Below are 18,599 nucleotides of genomic sequence, written 5' to 3'. Positions count from 1 at the left end.
CTCCTACCTCTCTGACCTACTATCCCCCTACCTACCTGCCCTTACCTCCGTTCCTCTGGCTCCGGTCTGCTCCACATCCCCCGCCCCAACCGCCCTACCATCGGCAGCCGGGCTTTCAGCCTCACAGCCCCGAGGCTCTGGAACTCCATCCCCCAGTGCCTTCGCCGCCTCCTCTCTTTCCTCCTTCAAGGCCGGTCTCAAGACCTTTCTCATTGACAGTGCCTTTAGCTCCCCTCTCGACACTCTACCCCCTCCTCGCTCGCTCCCTTCCCTCCCCTCACCCTGACCATTTTCCCCCTCCTCGCTCCCTCCCTTCCCTCCCCTCACCTTGACCATTTTCCCCCCCAAGGCTCGGGTCCTGACCCAACTGTCCAGCGCCTTGGGACGTCCTCCCAACATGAAAGGCGCTCTATAAACGGAATCTTGTTGTTGTTGTTGTTGCTGCTCTCTCCCTCCCTCACAATCTCTCTCACTCTCCCTTTCTTTACCTCTCACAGTGTCTCTCTCACACCCCCTTTCTTACCTCTCTCACACACATACTCTCTCACCTCTCTTCCCTCTCTCTCTCCCCCTTTCTCTTCTGCCCCTCTCTTCCACCTACTCTTTCCCCTTCTCTCCCCCCTCAATCTCAACCCCCTCTATCTGTTTCTCTTCCCCATCTCCCTCAAATTCACTCCTTGCCCCCCATACTCTCTCATACTTTCCACCTCCCCACTCTCTCAATCACTCTCAAAATCTCTCTCCTACTCCTCCTTTCTTTACCTCTCTCTCACAGTCCCTCTCTCTCAGTCTCTCTCACTCCCTCCCCATTTCTTACCTCTCTCACACACATATTCTCTCGCCTCTCTCTCCCCCACTCCCCCTCTCTCCTTTCCTCTCCCCCCACTCTTTCCCACTTTTTTTCTCCCCCCTCCCACTCTCTTCCACCTACTCTCTCGCTGTTTCTCTTCCCCTTCTCACTCACATTCACTGGCTTCCCCCTCTCACATTCTCCCCCACCCCCCCACACTCTCCCATTCTCTCTCAATCTCTCTCTGCTCACCCTCTCTCAATCACTCTCTCAGTCTCTCTCTCATTCCCCATTTCTTAACTCTCTCTCGCACACATACTCTTCCTCCTTTCACACCCCTCCACACCTCTTTTCTCTCTCCCTCTTTCTCTCCCCATCTCCCCCCCTCTATCTTCCCCCTCTTTGCCCCTCTCTCTTGCCCCTTCTCTCTCCCCCCACTCCCACCTCTCTCTCCCCACCTCTTCCCCCCCCCCCTCTCTTCTCCCTCCTCTCTCTATCCCCCCTCCTCTCTTTGCCCCCATCTGCCCCCCCCCTTCCCCCTCTCTCCCAATCAGTGAGTAGCAATCACTATCTGCACCAACAGGAACCTGCATGGTTACTAAGGACACTCAACAATAACAACAACTTGCATTCATATTGCACCCTCCATGCCGGGTAGCATGTCAGAGTGCTTAACAATGGCGGAGCCCAAGCCCGAGCCAGGGGGAGGGGAGGGGGAAGGTGACCGTAGGCACAGTCGAAGAGGAAGGTCTTCAGGCGTGTCCTGAAGATGGCGAATGTGTTGAGCAAGAGAGTTCCAAAGTTTTGAGGTGTAGTGGCTGAAGGCTCAGCCGCCGATGGTGAAGGATTTGGGGGACACGGAGGAGGCCAGACCCAGTACAGTGGAGGCAGTGGGTACTGCTGTGGGAAGAGAGGAGATTAGAGAGATAGGGGGTTGCCAAGGAATGGAGGAATTTAAACACTTGAGTGAGGAGCTTGAAGTCAGTCTGCTCTATGACAGGGAGCCAGTGGAGGAAGATTGAGGGGGTGGGGGGTGGAGGGGGGGGTGAGTAGGGGAGATTGAGGGGGGAGAGGGGGCAAGAGTTTGAGGGGGGGCGAAGAGGGGGGAAAGCAGTTATGGTCAGGGACAGGAAGGGGGGGGAGGAAGGATAATTGGGGTTTGAACCTGATGCCTAAGTTGCGCACGGGTTCGTAGAGTTTTAAGGACAGGTCGGGTAGGTTGAGGAGATCAGAACTGTCAGATAGAAGACGTTGACAGGAGTCAAAGCATATAGCTTCTGACTTGTTGACATTTAACTGCAGGAAATTTGTTCTCAGACAAGCTAACAGAACATCAGGGGCCTGGGGGTTGCAGCTGGAGATGGAAAAGTAGAGTTGAGTGTCATCCGCATACATTTGGAAATTAACCGGATGACATCACCGAGAGGGAGCATATAGATGAGGAAGAGAAGGGGGCCAAGGATGAATCCTTGGGGTACCCTGTGGGTCATCGGGTGGAAACACGAAGAAAAGCCATTTGCAGAAATGTAGTGCTGGCGGTTTTGTAAGTTAGGACTTGAAACAAGCGAGTGCAGTCCCACTGAGGTGGATGACGGGAGGACAGGTGGCGGAGGAGGATGGCGTGATTGACTGTGTCGAACGCGGCGGAGAGGTCCAGGAGGATGAAGAGGCAGAAGGAGTTCTGGTCACAGAGAGGATAGCGTTTGTGACTTTCACAAGTGCTGTCTCTGTACTGGGTAGAAACCGGACTGAAGGGGTTCAAGTAGGGTGTGGAGGGAGAGGTGTGCATGAAGTTGGTTGGCAACAAGCGTGATCTTTGGCCAGGAAGGGCAGGTTTGAGATAGAGCAGTAGTGGTCGAGGTTGGAGGGATCAAGAGTAATTTTTTTTAAGGAAGGAGTTGATGACCGAGGTTTTGAGGGGGAGTGGGACTGATCCTGAGGAGAGAGACTGATTAATAGTGTCTGCCAGTGGGCAGACGAGGGTGAGTTGGGTGATCAGCAGTTGGGTGGGGAGGGAGTGGAGCCAGCAGGTGGTGGGTTTCATTGTAGTGATGGTGGATAAGAGGGAGAGATGGAGGCAAATGAATGTAGGATGGGGGCATGCAATGCAATCTTTAACTGCAGCAGTTGAACTAAGTTGCTAAGGATGCAGTTGGTAAGAGACTCGCTTGCCTTCCTGACAGACTGCAGCAACGGCCATTATTATTTCTATTCTGCACGCTACGTCCTCCCAACCGCCAGCTCCTGCCACTGCCGGGTGGACGTTCACCAGAGAGGGAGGAAGCGGAAGTTGGAATGGTGGAAATAGTCGTGGGTCAGATAAAATCCCCCACCTGTTGGACCACCTATTGGATGCTGCCTGTTGGACGACAGATCATTTGGAATCACAGTGAAATTCAATATACGTTTCTAAAAACAGCAATTTCTTAATTTAATGTATATAATTCCCAATATGATATATATTTAAATGTATATTTTGGAGAAGTGATTGGTAAGTATTTTATGACATTCCTGGCTCAATTAGTAGCACACTTGCTGCTAAGTGAGGAGGATGTGCTTTCAAATCCTATTTTGGGACTTTTAGACTCAGTCTCCAGGCTGACACTCCAGTTCAGTGTTGGGGGAGCACTGCATTCCTGGAGGTGTCGGATGAGATGTTAAACCAAGATCCTGTCTGCCTGCTTAGGTTGGCATTAAATATTCCATGGTTTAGGATGGCATTAAATATCCTATTCAATAAGAAAAGGGAGTTTCAGCAAAATTTTCCCAGAAAACAATGGTCACTCACGTGATAACTTTTTGTGGTGCTTTACTGTGTGCAAATTGATTGCCATACTCGCCAGATACACAGTCACTACACTTTGTGAAGTCTTTTGAAACATTCTGATAGATGTTATATCAATTACAAGGATTATTATTTACCTTTGAACTTTGGGAACTACCAGGCAATGTTTTGTAATAGTATGTTTTCAGTTCTAATACAACACGTTGCTTTTAAAAATACTTCTACCCATAAATGGTACAATTTTTTAAAACTTGTAGTCATTGTGAGCCACTGATAATGTAGTGCAAAGGAGATACTGAAGTTATGGCAATGCAAAATTAAATAAAAAGCTGTGTAAAACATTTTATTTTTAAAAAAAAGAAATTATGAAAAACATTCGCATGATGAATTTCATCCCTTATTGTATGAAACATATTTGACTTCATAGGGTGCAGGGTGTTTTAAGAGCATTTTTTTTTTAAAAACTACATATCAATTACTAAAGCAATACTTCTCAACTCATTTGGAAAGTGATCTAAATGACATTTTGTAACATGTTGTTCATTGCAGGGCCATTTAGGTTCAAACTTATAGTGGCAAAACAAGTGACCAAATCTCAATTGAATGCTCAAAAGAGTTTTTTTTTTAAAACCTATTACCCTAGTGTAAGATGCACAATTATCAACCCATTTCAGTGACCTGATCAAGCTGGTCTTTCAAATCCTTTACATCATTTGGAATCACAGTGCAATTCGATATTTGTTTATTCAACACAGCAATTTCCTCATTTTTCTTTAATAAGGCAGAAGAAAGCTGACCAATTCTCCCAATTAGATCATTCACATGTGACTCAAGAACAGACAAATCCTTTTTGAGATGGAAAACCTTTGGTTTAAGGTCATTGGCGAATGTAACTGTCTTAATCAGTTTTGCTCTACTATTTTCCAGACTAACAAATCTATCTGAAAATGTGTCATCTTTAGCCTTCAATTCATCCATTTTTTTCTGTACAAACTTAATTTCCTCTGTATTTTTGGAGAGTGCTTTCTTAATTTGTGTGATCTGCTCTACACTTTTTATTACTAAGTCCCCTATCTTAAGGATGAACATTTTCTCCACTTCAGTTGCTTTGTTTTCCAGGTCAAGCAGAGATTCTTTCAATGAAACAACATCTGAATCTAAACCTGACGTGCGTCTCATGTCAGTTCTGATGCCAGAAATTTTGGTGGTGACATCATTTGATATGTAAGCTGTGCTATTTCCTATCTTTTCAATGGCTTCAGTTAGTAAAACTATTTTTTCATACATCTCATTTCTTTTCTCTGTGATGCTGAATGACCATGACTTCATTTCATTGACATCGATTTGCAGGTCTTCTATTTGTGCCATCAGTGATTGGCCTTTAAATTTGTCCAGATTTTCTTGTGATTTTTCACACTGCGCAGATAGAGAGGAAAAAACAATTTAATGTTGACAGGTGCAATATAAAATAGGTTGCTGCAAGTTCAAAAAGTTTATCAACAACCTTCATAAATATGTATCTGTGCTCTTCATACAGTATTGAAATTATTCATACAACAAATTGAACATTCCAAAACAAAAGATATTTTACTCTACTGCTGTTTTTTCTCACTTTTACTTACAGAGTATGTCATTTTGAAGTGATGTGAAACAAGTTATCTCACAGTAACGTGGTGATTGTTCTATTACAGATGCATAACGTTTAATAAATACCAGTTCAAATAAATTTTCTTATATAAAAAAATAGTGGAGACCAATTTATCAGCTTTTCACAAAATTCTAAACAATCAAGCCACTTCATATTCATGTCTACTATTTTATGTCACAATAGTCTATGTCACAATTTCATTTCAACAAAGAAATTTGTCACCAAACAACAATAACAACAATTTACATTTGTGTAGCACCTTTCACATCGGGCGGATGTCCCAAAGCTTTGGACAGTCAGGGAGTTGGACCCGAGAAGGGGTTTAGAGGTTGGATACTGTTGGATGCAGGTGTATACTGGGCTGTATCTCACCTTTTAAGAATGATCTTTCTCTCATTTATTAATATTTTTGACTACTGTACCAAGAATGAGTTGTTTCATTGGGACAGTTAAATTATTGGTAAAACAGCTAAACTTTTGGCAACCTAATGCAACTTTTTGCATTAAAAATACATAACTGTCAACGTTAATCATGAAATTTGAAATCAGCAAGAGAAATGTTAAATATATATTATGTTAAATATACAAAGTATGTATTTATTTTTGCAGAAAACCACATCAATATAAGGTAATTCAATATAAATAGTTATCCCTTCTAATCAGTTACACCTCACAGGGTTGAGTTAAGCTGTACTTTGTGCTTACCTGAGGTGGAGGACCTTTAATGCGATATTTTAGCAGATAACTACACATAGTCAATGGCATGGATTACTTGCAGAACTTTTTTAAAAATGTGTTTATTTTCAAAAATGAAACTTTTAGCAATGTCAATTTAGGTTCAAGAAGAAAACAGACTCTTGATGTTTACATAAACTTGCACTTTCAATACTGAGTTTAAAAGAGCAGAAAATTTACTGGCTAAAACACTAATTAATATAACTATTAACTTGGATAAATCTAAATAAATCTGCTCTTTTGTATTATATCAAAGCCGTTTTGCCAAAGCAATCTAAATCACAATCAGACTGGTTTTATTACTGCTGACACAATTGACTCAATATGTTTACTCGAGTGTGATACAGCAGATTACGAAGATTACTGAAAAGAACTTGCATTTCATTTTATATAACATTGTAACATTGTTCAATGCCCACCAGTAATATTGTCTTTGTCACAAGTGGACAACAATGTCAGTGACATCCTATGCATAATTCTTGAAGCTTGTCTACAAGTATCAAATTGTTGTCTTGAAAAAAAATGAAGTTATATTTTTGCAGTGGAATTGTATTGCAGTGGAAGTGCAGAGCAAACTGCTATAAAATGGATGTTCTATAATGATCTGCGAAAATCAAATGACTTATTTGATTAGAAGAGCATGTGTGGCTGGCTGGCTGGTTATTCTACCACAGTGAGAAGATTCAGTGTGATTGATGGGTACATTAGTAAGAGGATTAATTACTGAATCTGTGAATTGCACAATTAGGTGATTTAGCTTTTCAGCAACTGGTAGCTTTTTTGGATCAGGTTTGACCAGTCATTCGATTTTTGCAGATCATTATAGAACATCCATTTTATAGCAGTTTGCTCTACACTTCCACTGCAATACAATTCCACTGCATTTTTTTTCAAGACAACAATCTGATACTTGTAGATGTTAAAAAATATAAATGCATAATGTGATAATACAGAATTATGATAGATAGTTGTGTAATGTTTTGGTTGTGTCTGCTATCCTCGTGGCATCTGATATTGGGAAAAGTGGACATGTGATGCGTTAATATGTATATCACGGATAAATTAATATGTAAATACGATGATTCAAACATGGTTGAAGATGATAGGCCCACGGGCAACCGAAATGTAAATGAGAGGAATGGATGAGGGACAAGACGGTTGGTCGACAAACTGCTGAGTAAGGCCAGGTGTGGTCAAAATGTTTGGATATGTAAATGGAGATAGTAATGGTTGGAAAGAGATTGGCCGATGAATGCAATTGGGTAAACTAATGATGGATTAAAGTGTACTTGGGTGTGGACGCATGCACAAGTTATGAAAGAAATAAGGAAGTGAGTTGGGTGATTGACTATAATAAGCAGAAAAGGAGAAGTAAGCAACAGTCCAGGACGGCATAGAAGGGGGTATAGGAGACTTGGTGAAAGACTAAAAGCATGAACAACAGACACTCGATGGAAGATTGAAAGCCTGAATAACTGAAGAGCATAATGAAGTACCCTGTCCTGGACTCGCGGTGACATTGTCTAGTGGCACTGACTGTCCTCTGCTAAAATAAGCGCGCATCAATTGTCTTATTGTTGAATAAACTTGGTTCAACAGATTTTACCTAGAAGGAATGCTGAGTGACTTTTTTGACATCTAACATAGACAAGCTTCAAGAATGATGCAAATATTCCACAAATATGGTAAAAACAATTTACATGTGAAATATGGAAAGACATGATGTTATTTACCATATATGTTACACAAGCTAAATAACTGAGGACGGTTCAGGAGGGAGTTATACATAGGTCCATGAAAAAAATATTTAGAATAGCCCACGACATTTTATGACATGTTAAATTCAATGAATATTTTCTGATACAAGACAATTTGTTGAAGCTGCCCTATGACATAATGGTCATTGTAATGCTGCTCTTGTGGAACTACAAATTATTTTCGCTGGTAGTTCAACACAAGCTTACTATAAATGTGTGACATGAATCTGACAGATGAGAGTAACACTTGTCCATGCATTTTATAATAATAATCCTTGCATTTAATTAAAATTGGGTTTCCCCCTGAATAAATATATCCAACAACTGTCTGGCATGCTTCTTAATGTGGGTGCCCAGAATTGAACGCAGTACTCTAGCTGAGGCATAACCAGTGTTTTATAAAGGTTCATCATAACTTCCTGACTTTTGTACTCTATGCCCCTATTTATAAAGCCTAGTATTCAATATTTAACTATTACATTTCTTTTAAAAAAAGGTCTGTCCCATCAATACCATCGCTTCAATTACCAATGTCTCCAGTTTCTTTTCAATTGTTTGAAACTTCACTTTGAGTCACAGGCCTACAATAAGCTGGAGCGAGCTTGTGCAGACAAAGTAGGTACAAATGGAGAGTCACTGTCACGGGTAGTGTGACCATGACTCTCCATTTACCTGAGAATGCAGTGCAACTAAAGCATGATTGTTCAGGATTGTTCCTTAGTTCTGTCTTTTCACATTTCACCATCTTCAGTTCATGTCTCTACTTTTAATTTGCATCATCAGACTCTGATGCTTCCAATTGTGTTTTTATTTCTTGTATGTTATTTATCACTTTTAGCATACTGTCCTCCAAATTGAACATCAGAAATGTCAGGTCCTCTATTTTCTTCTCAGTGCTCAGAAACTCACTGGACACTTTCAGAATAGAGTGAATACCATTATCGATTATGGGAAGCTGTTCTTGGCATTCTTTAAGCTTAGTGTCGTACTCAGTCAATTTTTCCATTAATACAGTGTCTTTGGCAATCAAATCGTTTTGGTGATCCTCCAGATTCAGGATGGTTCTTGCATTCAATTCCAGTTGCTTCTCAAGCCTTTTCAAATCCGCCTTTTCTTGTTGTTGTATTGCTCTTGTATTTTGCTTAGTACTAAGTTTTAAATCTTCCAGCTTTTTCGTGAGATCTTTCACACCTTCTTCCACTGCATTAATTTCTGAGGAAATCTTGCTGTGCATATTCTTGGATTCCGACTTCAGGTTTGCAATCTCACTGTTTATTTTGTCTAAGCTTTCTTTCCAGGTGTCTGAGATAGTTTGGAAGTTCTTATTTACATGCTGCATCTTTTTCGCTATTGCGTGCTCTTTAGTCTGTACACTGTTCATACTGCTACGCAGCTCTGACATCTCCTGCTCAAAAAGGTTCATGAGTGAGCTGAACGGCAATGCTTTCTGCAGGATCTCTGATGATGATTCCAGCTACATCCAGAACACAAAACATGGGCAGGTCTACTTTAATTATCTTCAAACGTCTAACAAAATCATTCTCAAATAACAAATAATCTTTTCTGGGCTTATTGCTTATCTGCTTGTGTGCCTGCCTATTTTTTCACCTTTTGAAAAATAATTAAATGTATTACAATGTTGGAAGGAGGAACTCGGGCTTCATCTTCCCTCCCTAGCCCAGGAACACCAAAGCCAACTGTAGACCATTAATGCTGCCCAAGCTGAAATCAATTAATTCAACACAAACTTCAGACCTTTCTATTGCTTAGTTCAGTTATCATAGAATCATAGAATTATACAGAACAGAAGGGGGCCATTCAGCCCATCATGCCCGTGCCGGCTCTTTGAAAGAGCTGTCCAAATGAATCCCACTCTTCCGTGCTCTCCCCATAACTTTGCAAATTTGTCCCCAAATATCTATCTGCTTCTCTCTTGAAGTTGTTATTGAATCAGCTTCCACCACCCTTTCAGGCAATGCATTCCAGATCCAAACAACTCTCTGTGTGAAAAAAATTCTCCTCACCTCCCCTCTGGTTCTTTAAATCTTTCTGGTTACTGACTCACCTGCCAGTGGAAAGAGTTTCTTCCTGTTCACCCTATCGAATCCCCTCATAATTCTGAACGCCTCTATTAAATCTCCCTTTCACCTCCAAGGAGAATAATCCGAGCTTCTCTAGCCTCTCCTGATAACTGAAGTCCCCCATTCCTGGTGCCATCCTGATAAATCTCTGTTGCACCGTCTCCAAGGGCTTGACATCCTTCCTAAGGTGTGGTGATCAGAACTGAACACAGTACTCTAGCTGAGGCCTAACCAGTGTTTTATAAAGGTTCATCATAACCTCCTTACTCTTGTATTCTATGCACCCATTTAGAAAATCGAGTATCCCGTGTGCTTTTTTAACAGCTTTATCTACCTGTCCTGCCACCTTCAAAACTTTGCTTATATGGTCCCCCAGTTCTCTCTGTTCCTGCATCTCCTTTAAGATTGTGCTTATATTGCCTCTCCTTATTCTTCCTCCCAAAATGTATCACTTTGCATTTCTCTGCATTAAATTTCATCGACGATGTTTCCATGGTTTACTACATTTACTAACTAGGCTATTTTGGCAGATATTTATCTTCTATTATGTAACCTTTCATTATTTTCATGACTATAAAACTGATCTAACTATGCCACTCAGTAAAGCATCAAATAGAGAACTGGTATAGCAGAACAAATTATCTCATGTCCTGGTCTGCCAGTGCACGCCCAGAATAGCTTAAAGACTAGTGTCTGATAAATGGACTATGCTTACTTACTCCAAAATGCAATAAAGTGAATATCATTGAATGAAAGGAATAAAAAGACTCCACAGACAGAATCAAATACCCAAGTGTCCAATGGAAAGAAATTGCATAAGGTTCCCATGTTCTTATACAACACAATACAAAATTACATTTGTATAGCACCTTTCGCATCGGGAGGGTGCTCATACTAAAGGGCTGGTTGGGATGATGGATAGCCTAATAATGTTGAATAATATAAATCATCCAGCAATTATTAGAGATTACCATAAATAAGTTTTAATGTTGATATTCTGTTCTGTGTGTGTGGTATATGGCAGATCATGTGACGTTTCACTTACTGCTCACAAAGTACCAATCTGAGTAATCCACCATTCCTTACTCATTTGTAACTTTGATGCCAGTGCGTAGATGTGTGCCTTATTTGACAGTGTGTGGTTCAATATCCCATTAGCACTCAATCTGAACATACCAATGCTCCAATTAGTTCATCTCTGGCCTACTGAGTTAGCAATAGACTCACTCTTGTACTGTTTTTCCATTCTGACACTCCCATTTTTCCAGTGCTTCTATAGCCACCAGATTCACATATCAGGACTTGTTTTCTGTGTCAGTTTTACAATTTCAAAGTGCTCCCGAATGATTAATTCTGTAGTCATTTGATAAAATGTTCTGATCAACTGTAAAATGTTTCAATGTCTTCTAAATAAGTAACAGAAGACAACATTTGTCCTTTCATTCCTGCAGGAATCTTGCTTAGAAATCTTCCAAATAAGATGGCAACTTTTCCCTTGAACTTCCCCTAAAGTCATCAGGAGAAAGGCACATTCATTACCCCAATTTCCTATTTCTCTGTGCTTTTGAATAGCAAAAATAGGGTCTATAATGAGACAATTAAAAATATATGAAGTGGAATTCCAACTAAGTCTAGATTTATTGTATTAAAGTAACATTTCAGCATGGGGAAATTGGTTCAATGGCTTCAGGAGAGGATCTGTGGGAAGAAATTTATAAAACAGACTTACCTTTTCTGAAATTTTGCTAATTTCCTTTTTGAGGTCTTGGACAGCTAGAGATTTCATGTACAGTAATTGGTACTTTTCTTCCACATCAGCAAACTTGGCCGCCTGCTGAAATATAAGGCTGCAAAAAAAATCATAGGGTTCACAATGTTGGTTCGCAATATGACTTCATACTGTACATCCATTTTTTATTGCAAACATTTTCATTTATGCCTTTCATGTCGGGAGGATGTCTCAAAATAAAGTGGATTGACTGTATAATTTGTGGGCAAAATGCTGCAGCAGTGTCCCACAAAAAGCTGTGGATTGAGTGACAAAAATTATTATTTTATTTTTATTGGAAGGGATTATTAAACCTGGAAAAGCGATCCACCAAATTCCAACTAAAATGTCACCTTTGTTCTTGGACCTCCCCTTGTTCCAAACCTCACGGGATGACTAAAGTAAAACAGAAAAAGGAGACTTATGGTAAACGTCAGGTCCAAAATACAGAAGATAATCAAATAGAATATAGAAAGTATAGAAAGGAAATAAAAGGAGCAAAGAGATTGTATGAGAAAAGATTAGTTGGTAACATAAAAAGGAATCTTTTGTATACAAAAGTCAGGGTGTTACGATGAACCTTTATAATACACTGGCTAGGCCTCAGCTGTGTTATACTCCAACCAGGCTCGATTATGCCAATCCCCTGCTTGTCGACCTTCCCAACTCTTCCTTCCACAAACTGCAGATCATCCAGAACTCTGCAGCTCGTGTCCTCTCGCGCACCAGGCTCCGTAACCCCATCACGTCCATCCTTGCCCGGCTCCATTGGCTCCCCATCCCTCAGAGAATTGAGTTAAAAATTCTCGTCCTCATCTTTAAGGCCCTCCATGGTTTTGCCCTCTCCTACCTCTCTAACCTGATAACCCCTTATAACCGTCCACTCCCTACGCTCAGCAGGTTCCAGCCTGCTCCATGTCCCCCACTCGGCCCGCCCCAACATCAGCAGACGGGCCTTCAGCCTTTCTGCCCCCACCCTCTGGAACTTCATCCCACATTCCCTTTACCTTGCTCCCTCCCTTTCCTCCTTCAAGGAGCGCTTCAAGACCTTCTTCTTCGAGCGTGCCTTTACCCATCCTCGTATGCTCTCTGCCTTCCACCCAGCTTGATCTCACCCCCTACTCAGGTCGTAATCCCTGACTGCTCAGAGCCTTGGAACTTCCTCCAGATGTGAAAGGCGCTTTACAAATGTAATTTTGTGTTGTATTGTGTTTAGTTCTGGGCACCACACTTTAGGAAGGATGTCAAGGCATTGGAGAGGGTGCAAAGAAGATTTACCAGGAATGAGGGACTTCAGTTATCAGGACAGGCTAGAGAAGCTATGATTATTCTCCTAGGAGCAGAGAAGGCTAAGAGGAGACTCAATAGAAGTTTTCAAAATTATGATGGAATTCGATAGGATGAACAAGGAGAAACTATTTCACCTGGTGGGTGGGTCGGTATCCCGAGGACACAGAGGGAGGGAAGAGTTGGGAAGGTCAACAAGCAGAGCATTGTTAAGTTGTTAAAAGAAACAGAGGGGAGGTGAGGAGAAATTTTTGCACACAGTGAATTTAGATCTGGAATGTATTTCCTGAAAGGGTGGTGGAAGCCAATTCGATAACAACTTTTAAGAGAGAAGTAAATAATTATTTTGGGAGGTCAAGTTTGCAGGGCTATGGGGAGAGTGGGGGGGGGGGGGGGGGGGGTGGGGGGGAGGTAGTAGGATTGATTTGGATAGCTCTTTTCAAAGAGCCAGCAAAGACACAATGGGCCGAATGGCCTCCATCGGTGCTGTATAATTCAATGATTCCATGATTCTTTCAAATTAATTCCAATGTGTCACACCTAAGGAACTAACCTACCTTACTTCTATCATTCTGTAAGATCATTCATTATACCCATTATACAGTGACAACATTTTATAGTAAATCCTGTGAAGTACTTTGAGATGTCCTCCAGATCAAATCCCCAAATTATTCAGATTATTGTTGCTCATATAGTGGATAGCTTAACTTCACCCCCACCCCAGGATGAAAGTCACTAGTTGGTTGTTCAACGACAACTTGCATTTATATAGCGCCCTACACAATGGATGCTGTCTCGGAATGCTTAACAGTGGTGGAGCCCAATGTCAAGCAAGGATGAAGGTGACTGTAGGCATGGTTGAAGAGGAAGGTCTTCAAGCGTGTCCTGAAAATTGTGAGAATGGGCAAGGTGAAGGGATTGAGGGAGAGTGTTCGGGGCTTCTGGGCATAGTGGCTGAAAGCATAAAATGCGTGAGAGCATTGCCACCATTTTCATGTCCGCAGCTTGGGCACACGTAGGTTGAGCGATGGTTCCACCAATTGGAGATGCGGAGTTTAAGTAGCAACTGTTTGCCTCTCTGCAGGCCAACCAAGGTGGATTGCAGGCACTGGATGTTCCAGGCACACGTGTTCATAATTCGGACTCCAGGTAACAACTTCCAGCAGTCACCCCAAGACTCCTTCTGCCTTCAGCGTGGTGGGAGGACCTTTACAGAACAGCTTGTGATATGCTAGCCACCTTGATTTTCTTGAGGACCAAGTCCAATGCCGTTTACCAGGCTTACTCAGTACCAGCTGCTTAATCCAGGTCAGCGTGCGAGGGGCTTGGCAAATAGATGTGCCCACTGTGAAGTGATTTCCACTTCCAGGGTGCTTCGCGATAGGTCAGTGTAGGCCGGGTCTGCAGCGGGTTCCTGTGTTTGCCAAAAATTCACCTCACTGCTTGATCCTGGACACTGCAAATGGAGGAAGCCTCTCCGTTGCATCCCCAGTAGCTCAGATCCATAAAGGAGGACTGCTTGTAGGCCTACAAGACCACAAGCTTGACCTGCATTGGGACCTTCCTGTCCTTGAAGAGGGATGAGCATGACTAGAGTGTTCTTCGCCCCTTCTCAGCGCGATCCTTCAGGCTGAAGTTGGTGTCCACCATGACCCCGAGATACCGATAAGAGTCAACAATTGGGACTGATGCCCCTTTTATTTTCCAATCAATTCCCTAGATGTCTTCCCACACCTATTAACATGCACATCAACTAACCAGAATCAGAATATTAGTTTTTTTTTTAAATCATCTTAAAGTTATCATAGAATTTTACAGCATAGGAGGCCACTCGGCCCACCTTTGAAAGTGCTACTAACTAGTCCTACTCCTCCGCTCTCCTTGTCCCCACTCTGGATCTTTCGCCAATTATCTTAATTCTGTATCCTCTGGTTACTGACCCGCCCGCCAGAGGAAACAGTTTCTCTGTATCTACACTATCAAAACCACTCATAATTTTGAACACCTGTATTGAATCTCCCTGCAACCTTCTCTGCTCCAAGGAGAATAATCCCAGCCTATCTAGTCTCTACACATAATTGTAGTAATCAAATTCAATATCCTCATCCTCACCTACAAGGCCATTCATGGCCTTGCTCCCTCCTACCTCTCCGACCTACTATCCCCCTACTTACCTGCGTGTACCCTCCGTTCCTCTGGCTCCGGTCTGCTCCACATCCCCCGCCCCACCCGCCCTACCATCGGTGGTCGGGCCTTCAGCCTCTCAGCCCCTAGGCTCTGGAACTCCATCCCCCAGTGCCTTCGCCGCCTCCTCCCTTTCCTCCTTCAAGGCCGGTCTCAAAACCTTTCTCTTTGACCGAGCCTTCAGCTCCCCTCTCGATTCTCTACCCCCTCCTCGCTCCCTCCCTTCCCTCCCCTCACCCTGACCATCTCCCCCCTGCTCGGGTCCTGACCCAACTGTACAGCGCCTTGGGACGTCCTCCCGACGTGAAAGGCGCTCTATAAATGGAATCTTGTTGTTGTTGTTGTAATCCCTCATCTCTGGTATCATTGTTGCAATCTTCTCTGCACCCTCTCCAAGGCCCTGAATCCTTCCTGAAGTATGGTGCCAAGTATGCCAGCTGAGGTCTAATCAGCGATTTGTTTGCTCTTATACTCTATGTCTCTATTTATAAAGCCAGAGATCTTTCTTAGCTGCTTTGTCAACTTGTCCTGCTACCCTTAAAGATTTATGTATGTGAAACCCTAAGTCTTTCTGTTCCTGCATCCCCTTTAAACTTGTACCATACCATCCCTCCCAAAATGCATCATTTCACACTCCCTTTTTTTCAAAACAATTTTCTGGGCAGTCCCAGTGCGGTGTCTGAGAGTCCCCTTTGCAGTGATTACCAGTCCCAAATTCAGGCAGTGAATCCCACTCCACTTCTGTTAATCCACATCCATCTCATATCTTTGTTCAAATCCACTCGTCGCACTATAAATTTTGCATCGATTTCAGTCGGTGCATTCAGTGGCCCCAAAACCCAGATCTGGGCTCAACTTGTACTCGGGTTGGATAAAAATCTCCCAAATTCTGCAGAAGTCTCGATGTGCAACTCCATTTCAATTATTTTAAACAACTGCCACAGTTTAATTTTTCTGATTTTGAAAATGAGAGACCACATATTTAGTTTTAAAAACAGAAAATCTATACTTTGGCTTTAGCAGTTGGATTTAACAAATCTGTGTTTTATAGCCGAATACATTGAGCGGTACATATCATTTCCAAACTACTTTTACCTAACCCAGAAAAAGATCCGCCATATGAAAGGAATGGGACGAGTATATTTGTTGGTTAACTGTTTACAGTTCCACAGATTATCCACCTTTACTGCATTCATTTCGGCCACGTTGATAACGCCAGTAATAGTGCATCAAATACGAGTCAAATGGACGACTCCAATCTATGTTCTTCCTTACCCTCCAAGTGCCGCGCTGGCGAGCAGCGAGAGTACACACAGCGCTGTCCTCACATCCGCATGCGGCCTCCGCGGGCTGTCCTTCCTGCAGCGCCCGCGCTCGGGCTGCTCAGCCACCGCTGTCACGGGGTGTGCCCGAGCGCCGCCGCTCTGTCCGGGGACCGCAGCGCTTCTCTTCCTTGGTTTAATTTCCGCGGACATGTTATAAGGTGTTTTGTGTTGATCCGCTGAGAGCTCCTAACACCGGGATCCGCTTTCACTACTCCGCTCCAACTTCTCAAAAACCTTCACAAGCTCCAACACCAGCAGCCGCGGGGGGGCCCTCCCCACCACAGTCACCTTCACACACATAATAGTTCCATTATCTGCTTTTGCCTCTCTGATTGCTCTGAAGCCGCAATAATACTTTTCACGTGTTACAATTTGTAAATCATCAAAAGTCTCCGAATAACTGTATGGAGGACTGGAGCCGAGTCACTCCCTGGTCTCTGGTTACAATGGAACACTCCATATTACGCGGTCCAGTGAATGGTTTCACTGTCACTATATCGGTCGGTGGAGTCTGGAAACTTGAATCTGGAGGAATTTTTTAAAAATAACGACAATATCTTTCCAATAGCCAACATCATTGATAAGTGAACGGAAAAAAGTGTTCTCATTTTTATTGCAGCAGTTAACAACAAAACAAATTACATTTTCAGCAGTTAGACATAATATCTCAATAATCCTCAAATTTATTTGCCGAAATGCTAACGAAAAAAAAGACACACAATGCTACAAAGGAATTCGAGAATGTATTTATAAAACCTTCAGCAGAAAAAGGTCTATGCAAATCTGCAGATCTGTTTTGGAATCCCCTGAAATCCAGGACCGTCTCCAAACCGATCCGCCATCTCCGCTCCATAAAATCCCAAACCCAGTTGCTCGAGCGCTGGTGGCACAAACCAGCCTCACGGTTCACCACCAAATTGAATCAAATATCACTGTATTCCACGTTTGTATCTCAAAATATTTTCACTCAACATTTTTACAGATATTCCACGAAGCATTATTTTGGTGCATTTTTGTGTACAAATCGTATCAAATATAATTTTCTGCACATTTGTACCTTATAATTTTATTTCATTCCACCTTTTTACAGACATTCCGTAAAGTGTTATTTTGGTGCACGTTTGTGCACAAATTGTATCAAAACTGATTTTACTCCACATTTGGACCTAAAACCACTTGCGATTTTACTTCACTTGCCATTTTTACAGATATCCATGGAACATTATTTTCATGTATGTTTGTGCACAAATTGTATCAAATCTAATTTTACTGTACATTACAACAATAACAACATCAAGATTACATTTGTATAGCGCCTTTCATGTCGGGAGGACGTCCCAAAGCGCTGGACTGAGTACAACATTTCAGACCCAAGCTGGGGTCGGGGAGGGGGAAAGGGAGGGGCAAGGGGGTGGCTGATGGCATGGTCGAAGAGGAGGGTCTTGAGGCGGGAGTTGAAGGAGGCTAAGGAGGGGTGAGCCAGAGTGACTGGGGGCTGGAATTCCAGAAGTTGGGGGCAGAGTGGCTGAAGGCTCTCTCGCCAATGGTGGGGCGGGTGAGTCGGGCGACGTGGAGCCTGTTCAGCCAACCGGCAGAGGGAACGAGCGAGTTGGTAGAGGGTTAGGAGGTCGCAGAGGTAGAGTAGGGCGAGGCCATGGAGGGCCTTGTATGTGGGGACCAGGATCTTGAACTGGATCCTCTGAAGGATAGAGAGCCAATGGAGTCGGGCGAGAATGGGGGAGATGGGGTCACAGAGTTTTGTGCGGCAGAGGACATTTTTACACCACATTTTTACAGAAATTTCACAAAATATGGCTTCTGCATGTTTGTGCAGAAATCGCTTCAAAAGTAATTTTACATTCTAAAATCACTTGAAATTTTATTTTAAGATATTTTACATATAGTCCATGAAATGTAATTCTGTTACATATTTGTACAGAAATCATCCATTCTGAAATCACTTCAAATGTTACTATTCTTGACAATTTTACCAAAATTCCATGAAATGTGGCTTTGTTGTATGTTTGTGCAGAAATCGCATCAAATGTTACTTTACTCAACATCTAAAACAACAACTCGCACTTATATAGTGCCCTCCATGCAGGATAGCATTTTGGAGAGCTTTCGAAATCACCAAAATCTTGCAAAATGACTTCAATTGTATTTCCAGACATTTTTATCAAAATTGCATGAAATATGGCTTTGCTGCACATTTGTGCAGGAATCGCATCAAATGTAA

At 42.5% G+C, this 18,599-nt stretch overlaps 1 protein-coding gene across 2 annotated transcripts; it reads right to left on the bottom strand.

Annotated features, from left to right (window-relative positions):
- Window positions 1-3,909: 3,909 nt before the first annotated feature.
- On the bottom strand, window positions 3,910-16,634 carry LOC103187961 (IKBKB interacting protein). Of its 2 annotated transcripts, none has more exons than XM_007907717.2 (3): window positions 16,311-16,634; window positions 11,526-11,643; window positions 3,910-4,991 (listed from the first exon to the last, which is right to left on the bottom strand). In XM_007907717.2, the coding sequence occupies exons 1-3, from the start codon at window positions 16,508-16,510 to the stop codon at window positions 4,236-4,238; spliced, it is 1,074 nt and encodes a 357-aa protein (XP_007905908.1). In that variant the 5' UTR covers window positions 16,511-16,634; the 3' UTR covers window positions 3,910-4,235. The 2 variants fall into 2 exon arrangements, with proteins under 2 accessions (XP_007905908.1, XP_007905909.1); XM_007907718.2 differs by lacking the exon at window positions 3,910-4,991 and adding an exon at window positions 8,176-9,189.
- Between the last annotated feature and the right edge of the window lie 1,965 nt (window positions 16,635-18,599).

The sequence above is a fragment of the Callorhinchus milii genome, unplaced genomic scaffold (genome assembly GCF_018977255.1).
Source record: "Callorhinchus milii isolate IMCB2004 unplaced genomic scaffold, IMCB_Cmil_1.0 Scaffold5, whole genome shotgun sequence".
Taxonomy (NCBI): Eukaryota; Metazoa; Chordata; class Chondrichthyes; order Chimaeriformes; family Callorhinchidae; genus Callorhinchus; species Callorhinchus milii.
Note: the sequence above shows the minus strand (reverse complement) of the source record. Positions and strands in the feature narration are given on the sequence as shown.